Source organism: Saccopteryx leptura, chromosome 4, assembly GCF_036850995.1.
Source record: "Saccopteryx leptura isolate mSacLep1 chromosome 4, mSacLep1_pri_phased_curated, whole genome shotgun sequence".
Lineage (NCBI taxonomy): Eukaryota > Metazoa > Chordata > Mammalia > Chiroptera > Emballonuridae > Saccopteryx > Saccopteryx leptura.
This window is the reverse complement of record NC_089506.1, coordinates 216,338,598-216,356,515: the sequence shown is the minus strand read 5'-3', so window position 1 is coordinate 216,356,515 and position 17,918 is coordinate 216,338,598. Positions and strand designations below refer to the sequence as shown.

Below are 17,918 nucleotides of genomic sequence, written 5' to 3'. Positions count from 1 at the left end.
CTTCTGAGTCTATTTTGTAAACTGGTAGTTCTTAAAATCAAATTTGAATTGATTGGTGCTGGTGTGCCCACATTGATAAGGAAATTGTCTTTAAGGACACAATTCCAGAGTTCTTCTTTTTTTTTTTTTTTTTTTTTTTTTTACAGAGAGGGATAAGGAGGGACAAACAGACAGGAACAGCGAGAGAGATAAGAAGCATCAATCATTAGTTTTTTGTTGCGACACCTTAGTTCATTGATTGCTTTCTCATATGTGCCCTGACCACAGGCCTTCAGCAGACCGAGTAACCCCTTGCTTGAGCCAGCGACCTTGTGTCCAAGCTGGTGAGCTTTTGCTCAAGCCAGGTGAGCCCGCGCTCAAGCTGGTGACCTCAGGGTCTTGAACCTGGGTCTTCCGCATCCCAGTCCAACGCTCTATCCACTGTGCCACCACCTGGTCAGGCGAGCTCTTTTTTCTCAACCGCCACGCACTTCAAAATATTCAAGTCACTGGAATGGCTTCAATGTAACAGTGACTCAGTGACTGTGGCAAGATCAGGCCCTGAGGGCAGCCATGGTTGAGTTAGAAAGGGCCCTGTACTGGGAACCAGATGGCCTGGATTTGAACCTCAGTGATCTTGGGCATGAGGGAGATAAGGGTCTGGACATTGAGCTGCCTGTCTGTAGACCATACTTCACGTGGCATTGATTAGTCAGTTGTGCTTGTATAACATAGTACTGGACTATCTCCGAAGGCAATGAGTGACCAGTTCCTGTAGCTGGGATGATGTAAAAGGGACTCAAGCATTTCACAAGTGGCTTTTCTATCTCTGTATTCCTATGACTGTTGGGGAAAGTAGGTCATTCTACATGGATCATCTGCTTTCTTAGGAAAAAGCTTTTAATGACATTAATTTATTGGATTTAGAAAATATTTTAGCCTGGCCTTTTTAAAGTACCAAATAACCTGGTTCCATCATTTGCCATTTTTTCAAAATAGTATGTCTAAGAGTGGCCTTGAGGCTGAGGACAGACTGGGAGGGAAAATGACGAGACTCTGCCTGTTGGGAGAGCTGACCCTTCTGTGTCCCCTGCAGCAGCAGACAGAGTGGCAGCGGTACTTACGCCAGAGCTTGGAGGTGGTGGCCAAAGTGATGGAGCTCCTTCCCACACACGCCTTCTCAACACTGGTAACTCACCATCGGAGGGTGGAGAGCCTGTGATTTCCCTGCGTGCATAGTATGAGTAGTAAGGCCTTGTTGCTCACCGGTGTGTAATATGAACTTGACTGATGCCTTCCTCAGTAGCTCAAAAGTGGTCAGGCCAAACAGAAGGTTTATTTACATGAACCGCACTGCTGATAAGCTAGCCATTGTAATGCTCACTCTTGGCAAATCGCTGACACTTTCTGAATATATTTATGTGCTAGAATTTGTAGTCAGAGGACTGATTTCATTGACTAAATGGCACTTGTATCTTGAGAAGATTTCATGAGGCCTATCTTTTCTTCAAAGGCAAGGTATTTATTGGGGTCAGCTTTGCATTTATCGCACAACCTAGCTTTTTTTTTTTTTTAATTTTAGGGAGAGAAGAAGGGAGAGAGGGAAACATCATTTGTTGTTCTACTTATTTATGCACTCATTGGTTGATTCTTGTATGTGCCCTGACTGGGGATCAAACCCACAACTTTGGTGTACTGGGATGATGCTCGAACTAACTACGGTACCCCTCCAGGGTCCCAGCTGATCTTGTGTTCTCATATGGAGAGTGCTGTTTTGTCACCTGCCATTCTTGGGAATGGTCACATTAAGGTTTTATCTTAATGGTGAATTAGTAGCTTAAAAAGTGGTGAGTTAGCAGTTGAGAAAGAAAAGCTCTGGTCATAGTCCCGTTGGCTAAACGAGTGAGGGAAAGTGACTTCCAAGTGATCTGGCCTGTCGTTCACTTTGCCCTGCACTTTAATAAAGGCCTGTCTGTGTTACCCCTGAGGGTGAGGCTTCCCTTGGACTTGAACAGAGAGAGGCCAGTTTCAGAACTCCGAAAGGAGCAGATCATTTTGGGCTTGATGTCCTCCTCTTTTAGGAACATAATAGTCATACTCAGCATCCACTGCTTTGTTTTAAAAAAGGATCGAACTTACTGTTTTCTTTCTTAGTTCAAATATTTATTGGTGGTTTTAGCTGTGGGAGCCACCTCTACTACTAAGGGGCACGGGAAGGTTCCTAGAAGAAAGCACCCCCCCCCCCCACCCCGTGGGTACTTGTGCTGTTACAATGGTAAAATGCTGTTGAAACTCGTGTGTGTGTGTGTGTGTGTGTTTTAATTGTTTCTTTGTTTTTAGTTTCCCGTTCTTCAGGACAATTTGGACGTTTACCTGGGGTTACAGCAGTTTGTAGTTACTTCAGGGTCAGGTAAACTGTTTTGTTTTTTTTCCTAATTTAACCAATATTTTAAAAATTGACTAGTATTTACTTACTGCCTTCTTTGCTGTCAGAACATGATTTCTCCACGGCCACTTCCCTGCTGCTTTATGTCCCCTCTTCTAAACAGAGAAAGCATGGTGCAGAGGGCGCGGGGGGTCAAAGACAGGCCGTCAGCGTGTAGTCTAAAGGAGGAGATCATTGGGAGCAGGAAGCTAGGGCTCTTTGAAACCCTAGCAATTAGAATGTCTTTATGTCCTTAAAACCAGCAAGTATGGTAGGAAGAAATGACCTTGGCCTTTGCTGTTATGTGTGCTCTCTCCTCTGGTTTTAGAATCCATTGGGACATAGAGCTTCACAGGCAGGCTCGTGGTGGAGCATGCCGCTAGTAGCGATGTCAGCTTTCCTGCTGGGCGTAGTTTGTGGGCAGCTCTGGCCAGAGCTTGTTGGAAAGGCTCTGGGCTGCCATTTACAGGTTTCAGCTGCTTGGGATTTAGGGTTAGCATTTATTTTTATTTTATTAATAGTAATAATGAGTCTCCATTTGTAGAACAGTCATTATATACCAGGCACTATATTATTTGCTTAGGTTACCCTTTTTTTTTTTCCCTAAGTAAGAGGAGGGGCGATCGAGAGACACTCCTACATGCATCCTGACTGGGATTTACCTGGCAGCCCTTGTCTGGGGCCCATGTGCGAATCATCTGAGCTATCCTCAGCACCTGGGGCTGACTCTCAAACCAGTTGAGCCACTGGCTGTGAGAGGAGAAGAGGGAGAGAACGGGGAGAGGGAGGAAGGGGAAGAGAAGCAGATGGTTGCTTCTCTTGTGTGCCCTGAGGATCGAACCCAGGGCTTCCGCATGCTGGGCCGATGTTCTGTTCACTGAGCCAACTGGCCAGAGCCTTGTTATCTTATTTAATTTTCTCATGCCCTCTGAGGTATAAGCACTAATACTAGATACCCTGTTTTACAAAGGAGGTAATTGATGTTCAGAGATGTTAATTTATCCAAAGTCACATAGCTTGTTATTGCTAGCCCCAAGATGGTATAATGGAGAATGATAAAAAGTTAAATTAACTAAACTCTAACATTCATTATGTCAGCTGAAAGCAGTAGACACTTAATATTGTACTCTGAACACACCTGTGCCCTCCGCCCCCTTCTCCTATGGTCATTTTATAGTGTTTTCCTTACAGGAGTGATGCCCGGCCCTGGCCACAGTTGTGTAACCAACTCGCTTTCAGCCCGGGCTGAACTGCTCAAGGTGCAGCCCAGCCTCTGGACGAACTTGTTTCTCATGGCAGGGCCTCTTTCATGGCAGGCTCTTTCTGAGCCTGCCCTCTGGGTGGCCTGTGATGGCTTGTTTCCATGACTGTATTAGCTTCCAGATAATTCACTGGGCCCAGGAGGTTGATGGGACTTGGCATGTCTCAAGTAATAGGCTCTGGTTCTATACATAGCATTAGGATATCTGATGCAGAACTTTAAAAAGGCCACTTTTCAAAGCAGATATGCCTATTATAATATGCTTCAACATTATGAAAGTCATTTGTGTGCAGGTGCTATGGACTTTTCCAGATTCCATTCTTGGAAAATTCATGCCCTGGTGGTCTCTCCTAGAATATACTCAGTACCCCGAACACATTATTCTTGATCTTAAAAATAAAAATATGGAGCATATGCTCTTTTCCCCCAAAAATTGACCCATAAGTTCCCTTTTTAGTGTTGTAGTTGACTTTTTTACATTATGTTGAGTTTGTCTTTAGGTGAAAATCTGCATGTGAATCTTAAATCCTTTTTTTGGAGACACAACTGATAATTTGAGAGCTTCTTATTCAAGAAGGATAATTTGTTTTATTTTTCTCAAAACCCAAAACACTAATTTGAAAGAACATACACACCCCTGTGCTCATTGCAGCATTGTGGACAAAGCCAAGGGGTGGAGCAGCCCCTGTGCCCCCCGTGGACGAGTGGGTAGAGAAGCTGTGGGACATTTATTTACACAGTGGGTGCCATTTCCCCCTTTGTGACAGCGTGGCTGGACCTGGAGAGCGTCCTGCTCAGTGACACAAGCGCACCCCTCCTCATCGAGGCCGCTTGCTGGCCTTGTCACAGAGCGCCCGGCCCGGCCCTTCAGACCGCCTCTGCCTCGCGTCCCCAGCCTGAGCCTAGTGTGCAGTCCAGTGGCAGAGCCGCTCCGGCCGAGAATACTACTTCCTGCTTCAAAATGAGTCCTCTTAACCATGATGAAGCATTCCTTCCATTTCTTTTTTTAAATTTATTTTTTTTTAGATTTTATTTATTGATTTTTTTTTGGAGGAAGGAGAGAGAAAGAGAAAGAGAGGGAGAGTGAGGAAGAGGGGGAGAAGCGGGAAGCATCTACTCTTAGTACAGTAGTTGCTTCCTATATGTGCCTTGACTGGGCAAGCCCAGGGATTCGAACTGGTGGCTTCAGTGTTCCAGGTTGACACTTTATCCACTGCGCCACCACAGGTCAGTCTTCTTCCGTTTCTTGGCGACTGAAAATCCAAGTTTCCATTGCAGCAGCTGTTAAAAAGGGGACTCTGTACATCTGTCTCTGGTTCCCACGGCGTTCTCCCCCTCGGATAACCGTGCTGGACCAGCCAGCCTCGCCTCCTTTTCCCACGGGGTGGCCGCTCCTTCCATAGGCGTACACCCAGCCAGCCTCTGGGCGCTCCTGCAGCCTGTGCGGACGGAGTCCTGTGCTTCCTCTCCTCCGGCTGCTCTTCCTGTTGCCACTTCTTCAGTCAGATCCCGCAGAGCGTGGCTGCAGCCGCCAGGCACGCTGTGCCCTCGCGCCCTCAGGCGCCTCGCCCTTGCTGTCCGTTTCCGCAGCTGTGCTTTGAGAAACCCTCTCACTGGTGGTTGTGCCCCTTGTGTCCCTGTATGACCTTGAAGTGTCCGTTCCGTGTGTACTTGGCTGTGCCAGTGCTCACTGAGCTCTTCCCTCGTGGGGGCAGTTCTGCTCGGAGTCACCCTGCTCACTTTTCTGTTTAGCCATGTGCACTTTCCTGCCTAAGAGATTGCTTCGTCTACAGTATTTAAGGTTTTTGGACTTCTAGTCTTTGTTCTGCTGGGGTTCATTTATGGCTTGTTTGTTCTCTCAGGGTGGAGTACTGCAAATCCTGATTTTCACACCTTCACCTCCCCAGCCCCTTCTAAAAGAGAAGGCTGAATTACATAGGTCACATTAGTGTTTTATCCAGGGCAGTGGTTTGCTGGGGAGCTGTTCTTAGGATGTGGCTTAGAGCACACCTGGACAGCTTTGGGGGGACTTGGTTTGTGGGAGACAGGACTTCAGTGTGGCTGTGATGTTTTCTCTCTGTAACCTCTATGTAGCAGTGTTCTCTTCGGAAAGTTCCACTTTGCTGATGCTCTAGTCTATGCTATTGGGGAGAATTCTTACCTAGGCCAAATAGAAGACAATGTGGGTGGACCTGAGCAGCTTTTCACAGAGGGAACTGTGGGCTGCCTCCTCAAGTGGAGGCGCTCCTTGTGTGATGTGGGAGGTGGTGCTGGTGGTGACGGGAGGTTTTGAGGCTGGGGGCAGGGAGCTGGATGAGTGGCACTTAACTGCCTGTGTGTGTGTGTCTGCCTTGCAGACAGAACAGGAAACAATCAGCTGGTTTTGATCAGTATGCACCTTAGATGGCACATATGTTGAATTATGTAGAATTGCAATTTTGTTAGGTCAGAAATGGTCAGGTATCAGCTATTTCATATGGTTCACATTAATGGTTTAATAAAACACACACGGCAGTGTTACGAGCTGTTATTCTTTGTAGGTACTACTCTTAGTTCGACCAGTTAGGGCAGGTGTAGAGGGAATTGACCAGGATGGCAAGGATTCTCAGAGGAGGGTGACATGGATAATGGAAAGGATCCCCAGGGGTGTATTTCCCCCAAGATGAGATTTGCGAGAATGTTACCCCTGTCTTCACATCTCTGCAAGATTATTGTGGTGTCATGAGGTTAGGCTTGTTTTCTCTTCTGTCCTCAGGAGTGGGACTAGGGGTTATAGGGAGGAATTAATTGGGCTACAGATTTCTCCTCTGTTATTATCGAGCTGTTCAGAGATGGGAAGCTCCCACAAGAGGCGTTGGGTTCCTTGGCGACCAGTTGAGGTGTCCAGGCGGAGGCTGGAGGGCAGGCAGGGCGGGGCAGTGCTGGGGGGAGTCTGTGTGGGTGCAGGGAAGGAGGAGGCCTGGGTAGGGTCACTTCTATGCTACCTTAGGACTTTGTTACGATTGTACTCAAATGGCATCTGGACTTAGGGTGGTGTTTTGATTTGATTTTTAAGAGATAAAGAGGATGTTTCCTTTTATGCTTAAAATATTTAAGAACCTAGTTCTTAGGTATACCTAAGGGTACCTAGTTCTAGGTACACTATTAAGTACAAGTAAGCTGGAACACAGGGTAGAGCTTGGTGGAAGATGAAAGTGAGTGTGTACATACGGAGAGTGAGGGGCTGTAATTCAAAACCCGTCCACCCGGCTCTTTGAACATTGAGCTGGCCTGTCTCTTTTTGGGCCTGTTTCACTAACTACCACGTCCCGTTCCCCGGGTGTAGTTTTCAGAAGGCGTGTTTCCCACCGAGCCCTATGGCTCGTCTGGCCTGCTGCGGGGGATGGTCCCCCTCTTGCTCTGACTGTGGGAGCTGGCTTGCTCTTCTGGTCAACCCTCCCTGTGGCCTCGCAGGGCCGCCTGTGGGCTGACAGGCCTGTTTTCTGCTCCAAGGCTGTGATCTCTGTGTGGAGTGTAGGAGAGGTGGACAGCGAGTGAGAGCTAGTCAGAGCTGGCCTTGGTCACTGCTCTCTCCTTGTAAGGTCTTTCCTTGAGCTGTCCCTTCCTTTTGTTGTTCTGCTCCTTGGGATGTGACCCACTGTAACAGTGCCCTGGCCAAAGCGTCCCCTTCCCCAGGCTCTGTCCTCCCTTAGGGGCCGTCAGAGGCTCTGTTCCCAGCCTCATCACTGAAAAGTCAGTGTAGGATGTGAGGTATCAACTTGCTGCTTCACCTGCTGCTTTTCCCTGGGTGTCCAGCCTTGCCGGTGTCCTGTGCACGGCTGTCACTTACCCACAGTCACCTTTGAGTACTGAAGTGTCGCCCAGTGCATTGAGGAGGGAGCTCCTGAGACTCCTCTCCTGCTCTGTCTAGTTTGCCCTCTGTTCTGTTGTGTTGAACTCATTTATACATGTATGGTCACTTGTGCTGGATCAGGCATGTGTGACACTGATGTGGCCTCTGACCACAAAGGACTTGACAGTGAGCAGTGTGAATCATTGGTTGATCTCCGTCTGTGCACAGGGTACCCTGGAGGGACGCATGTTCTCGGTGTAGAGGGGAGGGGAGGCCTCCCAGTAGAGAGACCGGGTGTGTGGGTCTGGAGGGTGTGCGGGGGCATGCAGGCAGGGCTACGGCAGGCAGAGGACGGGCAGAGGACGGAGCGACAGTCCAGGCAGCGACACTGGGGCTGCGGGGGACGAGCAGTGGGTCCTGATGATAGAGGGAAGGGTAGGAGACGGCAGGGTTGCGGGAGACCTGGGGTCGGTGTTGGGTCCTCCTGTAGCTGGAGGGAGCCCCAGCAGGGTGTGCACCTTGCCTCAGGAACTGTGTGCTTTGATCGGCCTCCTGGGAAGTGTTTGTGGAGTGCCGTGGGCAGGGCTGGTGACAGTCACGGTAGAGGCTCTTGCCGCCTAACACTGAAAACCTGCAGTGGCAGCAGAGCGAGCAGGTTGAAAGTGTCCAGGGAGCTGTGTGAATGCAGGTGCCCCGATGGCTCCTCTGTCACTTGTCCTGGTGCAGGAGGAGGACTCTGTGAGACTTAGACCCCTCTCCTCGGCTTGCCAGTTCTTATTGTCTTCTGAGGACCTTTGTGGGTAGACGGGCCCAAGGGCAAGGACGTTGCTGAATTGAGGATGTTTTTGTCTTGCTTTTTTTTTTTAAAAATGGGAGGAGGGGAGATAATCTCCCACATGCATCCTGAGCCTGATCCACCTGACAACGCCCTTCAGGGGACGACACCCGGCCACCCGGGTCATCCTCAGCACTCAGGGTCATGCTCAAACCAGTTGAGCCACTGGCTGCGAGAGGGGAGGAGAGAGAGAGAAGGGGGAGAGGGAGGGGAAGAGAAGCAGATGGTCGCTTCTTGTGTGTGCCCTGACTGGGGATTGAACCTAGACATCTGCATGCTCGGCTGATGCTCTGTCCACTGAGCTGACTGGCCAGGGCCTAGTCCTTCATCTTTGCATCCTCCTTGCTTAGCTTGAAGAAATCATGTTGAAAGTAAGAGTTTTGGCCTTAGAAAATTACTAGCTTTTTGTTTTTTATAATTATTACAAATATTAAATAATGGTTTATCGTTTGCAGGGTTGTTTTTTTTATGCATTCTAAAACTTAGCCCTTATAATAGTCAATTAGTTAGTAGTATCTTTTTCCATTTTAAAAGATGAGGAGATGGAGACTTAGAAGGCACTGAGGCGTGGAGCCAGCCAGCGGCAGGGAGTCTGTGTCATCTGAATCCTAGGCCTGTGCTCTGTGTTTCATGTTGCATTGCTACAGCCATTCTGGGGTGCACTGCTGAGTGTGTCCTGTTCTTTGCCTCTCATCCTGTGGAGATGTCATTCCATGACAGGGTCATGGGTAGAAGCCAAATGGGTTTGAAGTTGCTTGGACTGAGCTTAGGATCCCCCTCTGCCCTGGAAGTATGACCCACCCTGGGCAACGTACTGGACCTCCGTGGGGTGTTCTCTTGTATGTAAAATTGGAGGCATCAGTCCCTTGCAGGGTCAAGAGGAATGAGAGAGGTGCTCGGTCAGAGTCAGCACCCCCCAGGCTGTTTGTCTCTCCCTGTGGCTGGGAGAGCACGTGGGGATGGTTGTAGGTGGAGACTGGGCCCAGTTTCCCTGCTCAGGGCCGGCAAGCAGCCTGGGGGTTGCTGTGTTTCAGGGATTGGTTTTGCCAAATGTAGATTGTCTGGATGAGCTGTTGTGAGCTGTTGTCTGCAGTGATAACGAAAGCATATTCTTACTGCAAAACCTGTGTGGGTGTTCTGTTGCAGGACACAGGTTGAACATCACAGCCGAGAACGACTGCCGGCGCCTGCACTGCTCCCTGCGGGACTTGAGCTCCCTGCTGCAGGCGGTGGGCCGCCTGGCCGAGTACTTCACTGGGGATGTGTTCGCCGCGCGGTTCAGCGACGCCCTCACGGTCGTGGAGAGGTAGGCTGGTCGCATCGTGGAGCCCTTCCCTCTTCGGAGCTCGCTCGTACATTCCTGTGCGAGGGGCAGCATGTTGCCAGTGGGCTTCTGCTCTGTCCCTGGTGTGCCCAGGTCTGCCCGCACTGCAGGTGCGAGGGGCAGCATGTTGCCAGTGGGCTTCTGCTCTGTCCCTGGTGTGCCCAGGTCTGCCCGCACTGCAGGGTGAAGGTGGGGTGATTCCCTGATGTCTCTGCACTTGAGGTCCCTCCTCTGTAAACTGGAATGGGCAGCGTCTGGGGTGATGGGGAGAACTGGGTGAGGCGAGGGGAGGCGAGGCACTCAGCCAGGGCCTGGCATGGAGCGGGCAGGAAATACGCTCTGTTGTTTATTGAAGATGGAGTGGATAAAGACACAGGATTAGCCTCAGAAGAAACCAGGTGAGGTCAGTCTTCATGTCTTTCCTCGCAGGATAAAGAGACAATAGGAAAGCCCTATTAATTAATTTCTGTCTGAAATCCATATTTAAAAAATTTATGTATATGTCATATTTCATAGTAAGTTGATTGATCATAGATTATGAATTGTTTTATAGGTTCTTACATATATATTTTTCTGCACTGATTAAGTTTGTAGGCTCAGTACTAAAGATACTTAGTTATTTTTGTCTTCAATTTGGAATAAGGTGTGAGAGAAGACTTTTTGTTATGGCTACACGATTTTAGTAGCCAGAGTGATTAGCAGTGTTTCAAATTATAGGTTACATTAAACAAACCTAATAATAACACTGCTCCACATAGAACTACTAAGACACACAGTTGGTTAGAGCATCTTCCGGATATGCCAAGGTTGTGGATTGGGTGGATCCTGGTCAGAGCACATACTAGAAGCACCAGCCATAAATAAATGGAACAACAAATTCCCACTCCTTCCTTCCCACTTCCTCTCTTTCTAAAATCAATCAATAAAAAGTAAAATACTATATGATCCCATTTACACGAAGTATTTAGAGTTGTAAAGTTTGTAGGGGCAGAAGAAAGAGTGATTGGTGTTTGCCAGGGGTGGGGGCAGAGGGTGTGGAGGGCTATTATTTAATGGGTGGGGTTTTTAGTTTGAGAAGGTGAGGGAAGTTCTGGGGAGGGACAGTGGTGGTGGCTGCCCTGTGTACAGAGTGTAGATGCCCGCAGGCCAGTGACTGCACACTGCACTGTGTGGGCGGAAAGAAGGGAGAACGGTGTGAAAAGCGACACACCAGCCCACACAGTGGGCTCTGCTTACCTAGAGTAAGTGTTTTGATTTCTAGTGATCGCCACCTCCACCTCCCTTCCTAGAACTTCAGATTGGGAGCCTGTGGCTCTTATGCCCTCACTTTTTTGACTGACTGGAAGTGCCCCTTTCTGTCTACTGCCCAGGCCTGAATAATTTGTGGCTCAAGCTTCTGGCTTCTTTAGGAAGTCCTCTTAGTTTTCCTTCACTCCAGAGAGGAGCATTTTTCAGAGTATGGTCCACATGTATCAGAGCCCTCGGCTGCTTTTTGGAGATGCCTGTTTCTAGAGCCTCCTCACAACTGCACAGTAGAGTGTGTGGCAGGACCAGGGGGTTTGCGTTTTAACAAGTTCCCCAGTTGACTCTTATGCCCAGGGGAGTTTGAGAAGCTCTGCACTACCAGGTTGAGGGAGAAAAGCACGTGCTGTCTCTGGCATCCATCTCAGTTTTCATATGGAGAAGACACAGAGGGAACTTGACCAGGTCTCCAGTGTTTTCCCTTTGACTCACAGAGGAATGTCTGTCTCCAATGAAAGAGGTTTTTTATTTCCCAGTGGAGCTGGTTATTGCTGTATTTAATGCTTGTTTGTGTACAGTGAGCCCTTGGACAGCAGTGGGTTCAGCAGTTTGCCCCGAAGTAATTCTTGGAATTAAAAATACCTCAATTTAATTCTAGAAACTCTTGCCTCCTCTCATTCTAATATTTTATCATGAATATTTTCAAATCTTCAGAGTTGAAAAATTATACAGGTAACACCTGTATCTCCATCATTTAAATTTAACAGTGCTGTATTTTCTTTATCATATATCTATCCACCTGAAACATTTTTTTGTAAAATACATGTAACAAAAATTCCCATTTTAATCATTTTTAATGTTTATAGTATATCATGTCATAGTTTAGTCTGTGGTGGACAGTTATATTATTTTCTCTCTCTTTTTTTCTTTTTTGTTTTCCTTATTGTTTAGGTGAGAGGAGGGAAGATAGGCAGACTCTCACATGCACCCTGACTGGGCTGATGCTCAAATACCAAGCTATTTTTAGTGCCTGAGGCCAAGGCTTGGACCAACCAAGCTATCCTCAGCGCTCGGGGCCACTCTTGAACAAATTGAGCCACTGGCTGTGGGAAGAGAAGAGGGAGAGAAGAGGGCGAGGGAGGGAAGAGAAGTAGATGGTCACTTCCCCTGTGTGCCCTGACTAGGGATCGAACCTGGGACATCCATATGCTGGGCTGACACTCTGTCCACTGAGCAGCCAGCCTGCCAGGGTCTATTTATGTTATTTTCAAAAGCTTTTGATACTGTCTTGATGCACATCTCATTATATCTTTGGGATAAGATTGAAGGTATGGTCTCTATGCTTGGGACCCTTGTCCGTACCTTGTCTGTCTTATTTCAGTCCCTAAGCTGAATGTTTTTCTTAACTGCTTTGCCAACAGGTTGGTCAAAGTCACTCTGTATGGATCTCAGATAAAACTGTACAACATTGAAACTGCTGTGCCATCAGTATTGAAACCTGATCTCATTGATGTGTAAGTATAGAGTTAGGTGTGTATTCGTAGGAAAGACCTTGTGCTGTAGCCCCAAGTCATTTTATAGATAAAGAGGAGCAGTAGTGGCTGCCATGAAGATGAGTAAAACCCCGCTCTCCAAACCCGGAACGAGAGACTGACTGTTTGATTGTAGACATGGGGGCGGGTGGGTGGAGTGGGTAGGATTCCTCATGCAGGTGAGAGCTGGGAGCAGAGGGTATGGAGTAGACGTCTCAGGAGGAAAGAACAGCCGAATCGAGACAGTGTTGCGGAGTCGCCCAGGCAGGGAGGGAGTGAGCAGTTTGTGTGGTAGAAGATGAGGCTGACAGGCACGTTGGGACTCAAGTGGAGACACCTTGAAAGCCGTGAGTTTTATTCTGTTGAACAATGACTGGAACAGTAGTGACAGAGGCACTATCTGGGCACACACTCCTTCAGAGAGTCTGATGGTAGAGGGTGGCTTAAGGCGCAGGGATTTGTTCAACAAGAACTTCAGGTGATTCTGAAGCAGAACATTCAGGGATGATACTTTGAGAAGCTTTATAGTCCGTGGGAAGCCATTGGGAAAGTGACATATAGAAGGGATAATTCTCACCTTTCTCATCTCATGGCACACATAAATTAATTACTGAAATTACTAAAATTTAGCCAGTCTGATAAAAATATAGGTATAATTTTTATTCATTCACACCAGACCACTATTGTGCTGGCTCTTGTCATTTTTAATTTTAATTTTTCTTTTCTTGTGTGTGCGTGAGAGACAGACAGGAAGGGAGAGAGATGAGAAACATCAACTCGTAGTTGCGGCACTTTAGTTGTTTATTGATTGCTTTCCTTTCATTTTTAAGTTTGACAGTGGGGAAAAGAGCTCAGTGCCCTTGACTAAAAATAGGTGTTGCATATTTAAAAAATTTTTGTGGCACATCGGTTGAAAATCACTGGGATGGAGGAGTGGAGACTAGAGACTGGGCCATGTCTCAAATCACACTGCCCGGAAGGCTTGCTCCAGATGAGAGCAGGGGCTGGCAAACAGTGGCCAGTGTGACGTCCGGCCCGCTGCCAGCTTCTGTAAAGAATGTTTTACTGGAACACAGCCATGCCCATTTATTTACATATTGTCTGTGGCTGCTTTACACTACAGTGGCTGAGTTGAATAGTTGTGACAAGGGTGCACAGCCTGCAAAGCCTAAAATATTTATGCTGGTTTTTACAGTCCTGGCTGGGTAGCTCAGTTGACTAGAGCGTTGTTCTCATATGCCACGGTTGTGGGTTCGACCCCTAGTTAGGACACAAAATAATCAGTGAATGTATAAATAAGTGGAAAAACAACACAGTGTTTTTCTCTTTCTCTCAAATCAATCAATAAACAAAATTTTTTTTTAAAAAGGAGAAAGTTTACTGACCCCTGTTTTAGAACAGTGATTTTCAACCTTTTTTGAGCCGCGGCACATTTTTTACATTTACAAAATCCTGGGGCACACCACCTACCAAAATGACACAAAATGACACTCTAACACAGTACATATTATACATATAGTTAGTAATATAGTTCCTAAATATATTTATACTCAGTGTGAAACCTGGGCCTGTTTCGATGAACACAAAAGGGATCTCCTGGCAGGAAAGGTAGAAAGACACACACGAAGCTCTTCCTCAACAGTTCTCAGTCTCTCTCTGTTTTTAGTTTTTAACGCAGTCAAGCTTGAGAAGCTCAGCTCACATAGATATGTGGTTGAAAACGGGAGCAATGTCAAAATAGCTTTGTTGGCCAGAATGGGGAACTCCTTGGCAACAGATAACCAAAAACTGTCCAAAGGAAGATCAGCAAACTTTAGCTTTAAAGTTAGATAACATTGTGATGCATTGTGATGCATTGTATATCACCCTCTGCGGGGCCTCTTTTAAAAAGAAAAAGGTCAAATATCTATATACACCATCAGGATAGACATAACCAGCTGAGGCTGAGGCTTCATCTAGTGGTGGCAACATTTACCTCCAGTCCTGTCCAGGATTAGAAATCGGGACCATGGGGAGGAGTAGCAGCTTCAACTACTCGCTGCAGCCACACAATGACAAGTGCGCGGTAACCCGAGCGGGACCTTCCTGGGTGTGGATGAGAGGCAGCCTACTATTGGTTCATCGCTAGTGGTCAGGATGAATCCTAGAAGGTGTAGCTGGAGGGATTGTGAGGGGAATGTTTATGTTCAGATGGAGGCAGCTGGCGGCGGGCCGAATAAATAGCCTCTCCTGCCGTAGTTTGGGGACCCATGTTTAATTTTCCACAGCACACTTGACCATGTCTCAAGGCACACTGGTTGCAAAACACTGTTCTAGAACATTCTTGAGTTGCAAATTAGATACATGATATAAAGAGAATCTTTTCTACTATGGTTGTTTACATTTTTAAAATATTGCTTTCCTTTTTGAAAGTTTAAAGAAAGCTGTGAAGCTTCTCCTGAGAATGCTGATTCGCTCATAAACAAAAGCTTGCACAGTTTCAGGAGTTTGGAGAGCCCTCCCTTCAGCCTTAAAGAGCACTAGAAATTTGATGGATTGAAATTCTTAGATTCTAAAGGCAGACTTAGATGTTCTTTCTCCTTAGTACTTACAACTAAAATACAGGAATCAGTGGGTTCTAAATATAAAATGCAAAATAACTGCCTGGTCACTATGCATTTTAAACTCCAAATACCTGTCTTTCTTAACTTTAAGGTATTTAGTACCTTTTGTTACCTAACTTTTTATTTTGAAAAAGTTCACACCTATAGTAAAGGGGAAAATACATAAAAATTTGAATCTGTCAGTTGTTTTTGTACTGTAGTGATAGATTGAGGCTAAGCATTCTTAGCAAGATTGCTACAGAGATGATGTGTGTCCTTCCTCTTGCATCAGGTGTGGAGGCAGCCGAGATGATTTGCCCTATAACTGTTGATGCTAATTGTGATTTTTTAAATTAAGTGAGAGGCGGGGAGGCAGAGAGACAGACTCCCACATGCACCCCGACTGGTATCCACCTGGCAAGCCCCCTACCTGGCCATGCTCTGCTCATCTGGGGCCATTTCTCCATTGCTTGGCAACTGAGCTGTTTTAGCTTCTGAGACAGAGGCCTTGGAGCCATCCTCAGTGCCCAGGGCCAACTCGCTCAAACGGAACCATAGCTGTGGAAGGAGGAGAGAGAGAAGGGGGAGGGATGGAGAAGCAGATGGTCGCTTCTCCTGTGTGCCCTAACTGGGAATCGAACCCAGGACTTCCACACATCAGGCTGATGCTCTACTGCTGAGCCAACCGGCCAGGGCCCTAAGTTTGATTTTAAAGTGGTGCCTGCCTATATCCTAGTGACTTCCTGTAGCAGTGCTACCCTTGGTACCCAGGCTCTTGGTTTCTTTTTTTTTTTTTTTTTCATTTTTCTGAAGCTGGAAACAGGGAGAGACAGTCAGACAGACTCCCGCATGCGCCCGACCGGGATCCACCTGGCACGCCCACCAGGGGCGACGCTCTGCCCACCAGGGGACGATGCTCTGCCCATCCTGGGCGTCGCCATGTTGCGACCAGAGCCACTCTAGCGCCTGGGGCAGAGGCCACAGAGCCATCCCCAGCGCCCGGGCCATCTTTGCTCCAATGGAGCCTCGGCTGCGGGAGGGGAAGAGAGAGACAGAGAGGGAAAGCGCGGCGGAGGGGTGGAGAAGCAAATGGGCGCTTCTTCTGTGTGCCCTGGCCGGGAATCGAACCCGGGTCCTCCGCACGCTAGGCCGACGCTCTACCGCTGAGCCAACCGGCCAGGGCCGCTCTTGGTTTCTAAAGTACATTCTCCACTAAAAGGGACCAGAGCTCCTTGGAGAAATGTTCCAAGTTTGGGGCAGGGTTATCCTGGAAAGTCCTAATTGAGTCAGTAATGAGGGATGTGCTCAGTGAATGTTAGGAACATATGAAAAGGACACAGGGACTAGCTTGAAAGGAATTTTCCTAGCCAGACTTGGTGATTTGATCGTAAAGAAAGAATACGGATGCTAATGGATTATAACATTGAATATAAGAATCCCTGCGTTCATAGTGATTTAAGTAATGAAGGGGCAGGGAAAGGTCTTTTTTTTTTTTTTTTTTTTTTTTTTTACAGAAGAATGACAGCTAATGAACAGCAGAGGAATTAGATAAAATTAGAAAAATCACCAATTTGCCAGTCACCAGTGTAATAATTTAAGCAGGGACCTACAATGGGTGACAGAACCATGGGGGTTTATTGGGGAGCAGTGTACTTACATAGTATCAAAGTATCACAGATTACTTGTTATAGGACAAGGAGAAATTACATTTAGGTTTATTAGGTGTGGAGTTTATATGCTCTAAGACAGCTGCCTCACTTTAAGACTTACCTTTGATGAATTTCTGACTGGTAGAAACCAAATAGTCTTTGCCACCTTTAAAATTGTCTCCTATCCAGGTATAGTGTATGGTATGATGGAACTTAAACTGGAGAGTCTTAACATCAAAGCTTGTTTAGAAAGCTATTATACCTGGTAGTTGTCTGTGCCCTGGTGTACAGCTATGGATGTTATGTTTTTATGGTTTCAAAGTCAACATGTTATCACTTAAGTTCTTTAGTTCTGTTTTTTTATGTATCGCTCTCTCAGTGATGCTTATGTGTGTCACAGAAAGACTGACTAAGAGCCGACGGGCATCCACTAGTGCCTGTGTATTCTGGGCGGTGGCGGCAATAGATGATGGGTTTCAGTGTTTAGGTCTGATACGAGCAAGTAAGTGATTTCCATGCTGTGGGATGGATCCTGAAACAGTAAATGCAGTGGATGGAATTTTTACCTCCCGTGGAAACACACTTATGCTAATGTACTTTGACCGTAACCTTTAAAACCGTATCTTGTCTCCTTTTTGCAGACATGCGCAGTCCCTGGCTGCCCTGCAGGCTTACTCCCACTGGTTGGCACAGTATTGCAGTGAGGCTCACCGCCAGAGCACGCAGCAGTTTGTCACGCTCATCTCCACCACCATGGACGCTGTCACACCTCTGATCAGCACTAAGGTCTGGAAACAGCGCAGGCTTGACCTTTCATCCAACTCTGTGTCTGTCCTGTGTCCGTATACTCACTTAATTCTTAAGTCAGAGGACTCCATAGCATTAGCCCCATAATCCTTACCTCCGGAATATAGCTACGTACATTTCATCTCTCCTTTTTAGGTGTTATCTACAGAAATGCAAGTACAGCTTTATATTTTTATTTCTCTGAGTCCCACACGAATACATGCTTATTATGAAAGTCAAATATGGTTCACATTTATAGACTGAAAAGTTATGGTTCTCTTTAATCCCTTCCTCCAAAACATTTTCCTTTCCACAGTAAGCACTGTCAACAGTTGGGTATGTGTTCTCCGGACAGGTTTCTTGTTTTACGTACAGAACTACAAGTTTATAGATAGCTGGAGATACCGCTTCTGCTTAACAACAGGCTCTGGAGACCTGTCCATGTGTAGAGCCGCATCTGTAGCTTTCAAA

At 46.9% G+C, this 17,918-nt stretch overlaps 1 protein-coding gene across 4 annotated transcripts in view; it reads left to right on the top strand.

Moving 5' to 3' along the window:
- XPO6 (exportin 6) overlaps positions 1-17,918 on the top strand; it is a 115,839-nt gene that overhangs the window by 80,054 nt on the left and 17,867 nt on the right. For all 4 annotated transcript variants that reach the window (XM_066383116.1, XM_066383117.1, XM_066383118.1 and 1 more), the window contains 5 exons: positions 1,076-1,168; positions 2,320-2,389; positions 9,479-9,638; positions 12,320-12,412; positions 17,303-17,447. In XM_066383116.1, coding sequence (XP_066239213.1) covers positions 1,076-1,168; positions 2,320-2,389; positions 9,479-9,638; positions 12,320-12,412; positions 17,303-17,447 — 561 coding nt within the window. The remainder of the gene's footprint in view (positions 1-1,075; positions 1,169-2,319; positions 2,390-9,478; positions 9,639-12,319; positions 12,413-17,302; positions 17,448-17,918) is intronic.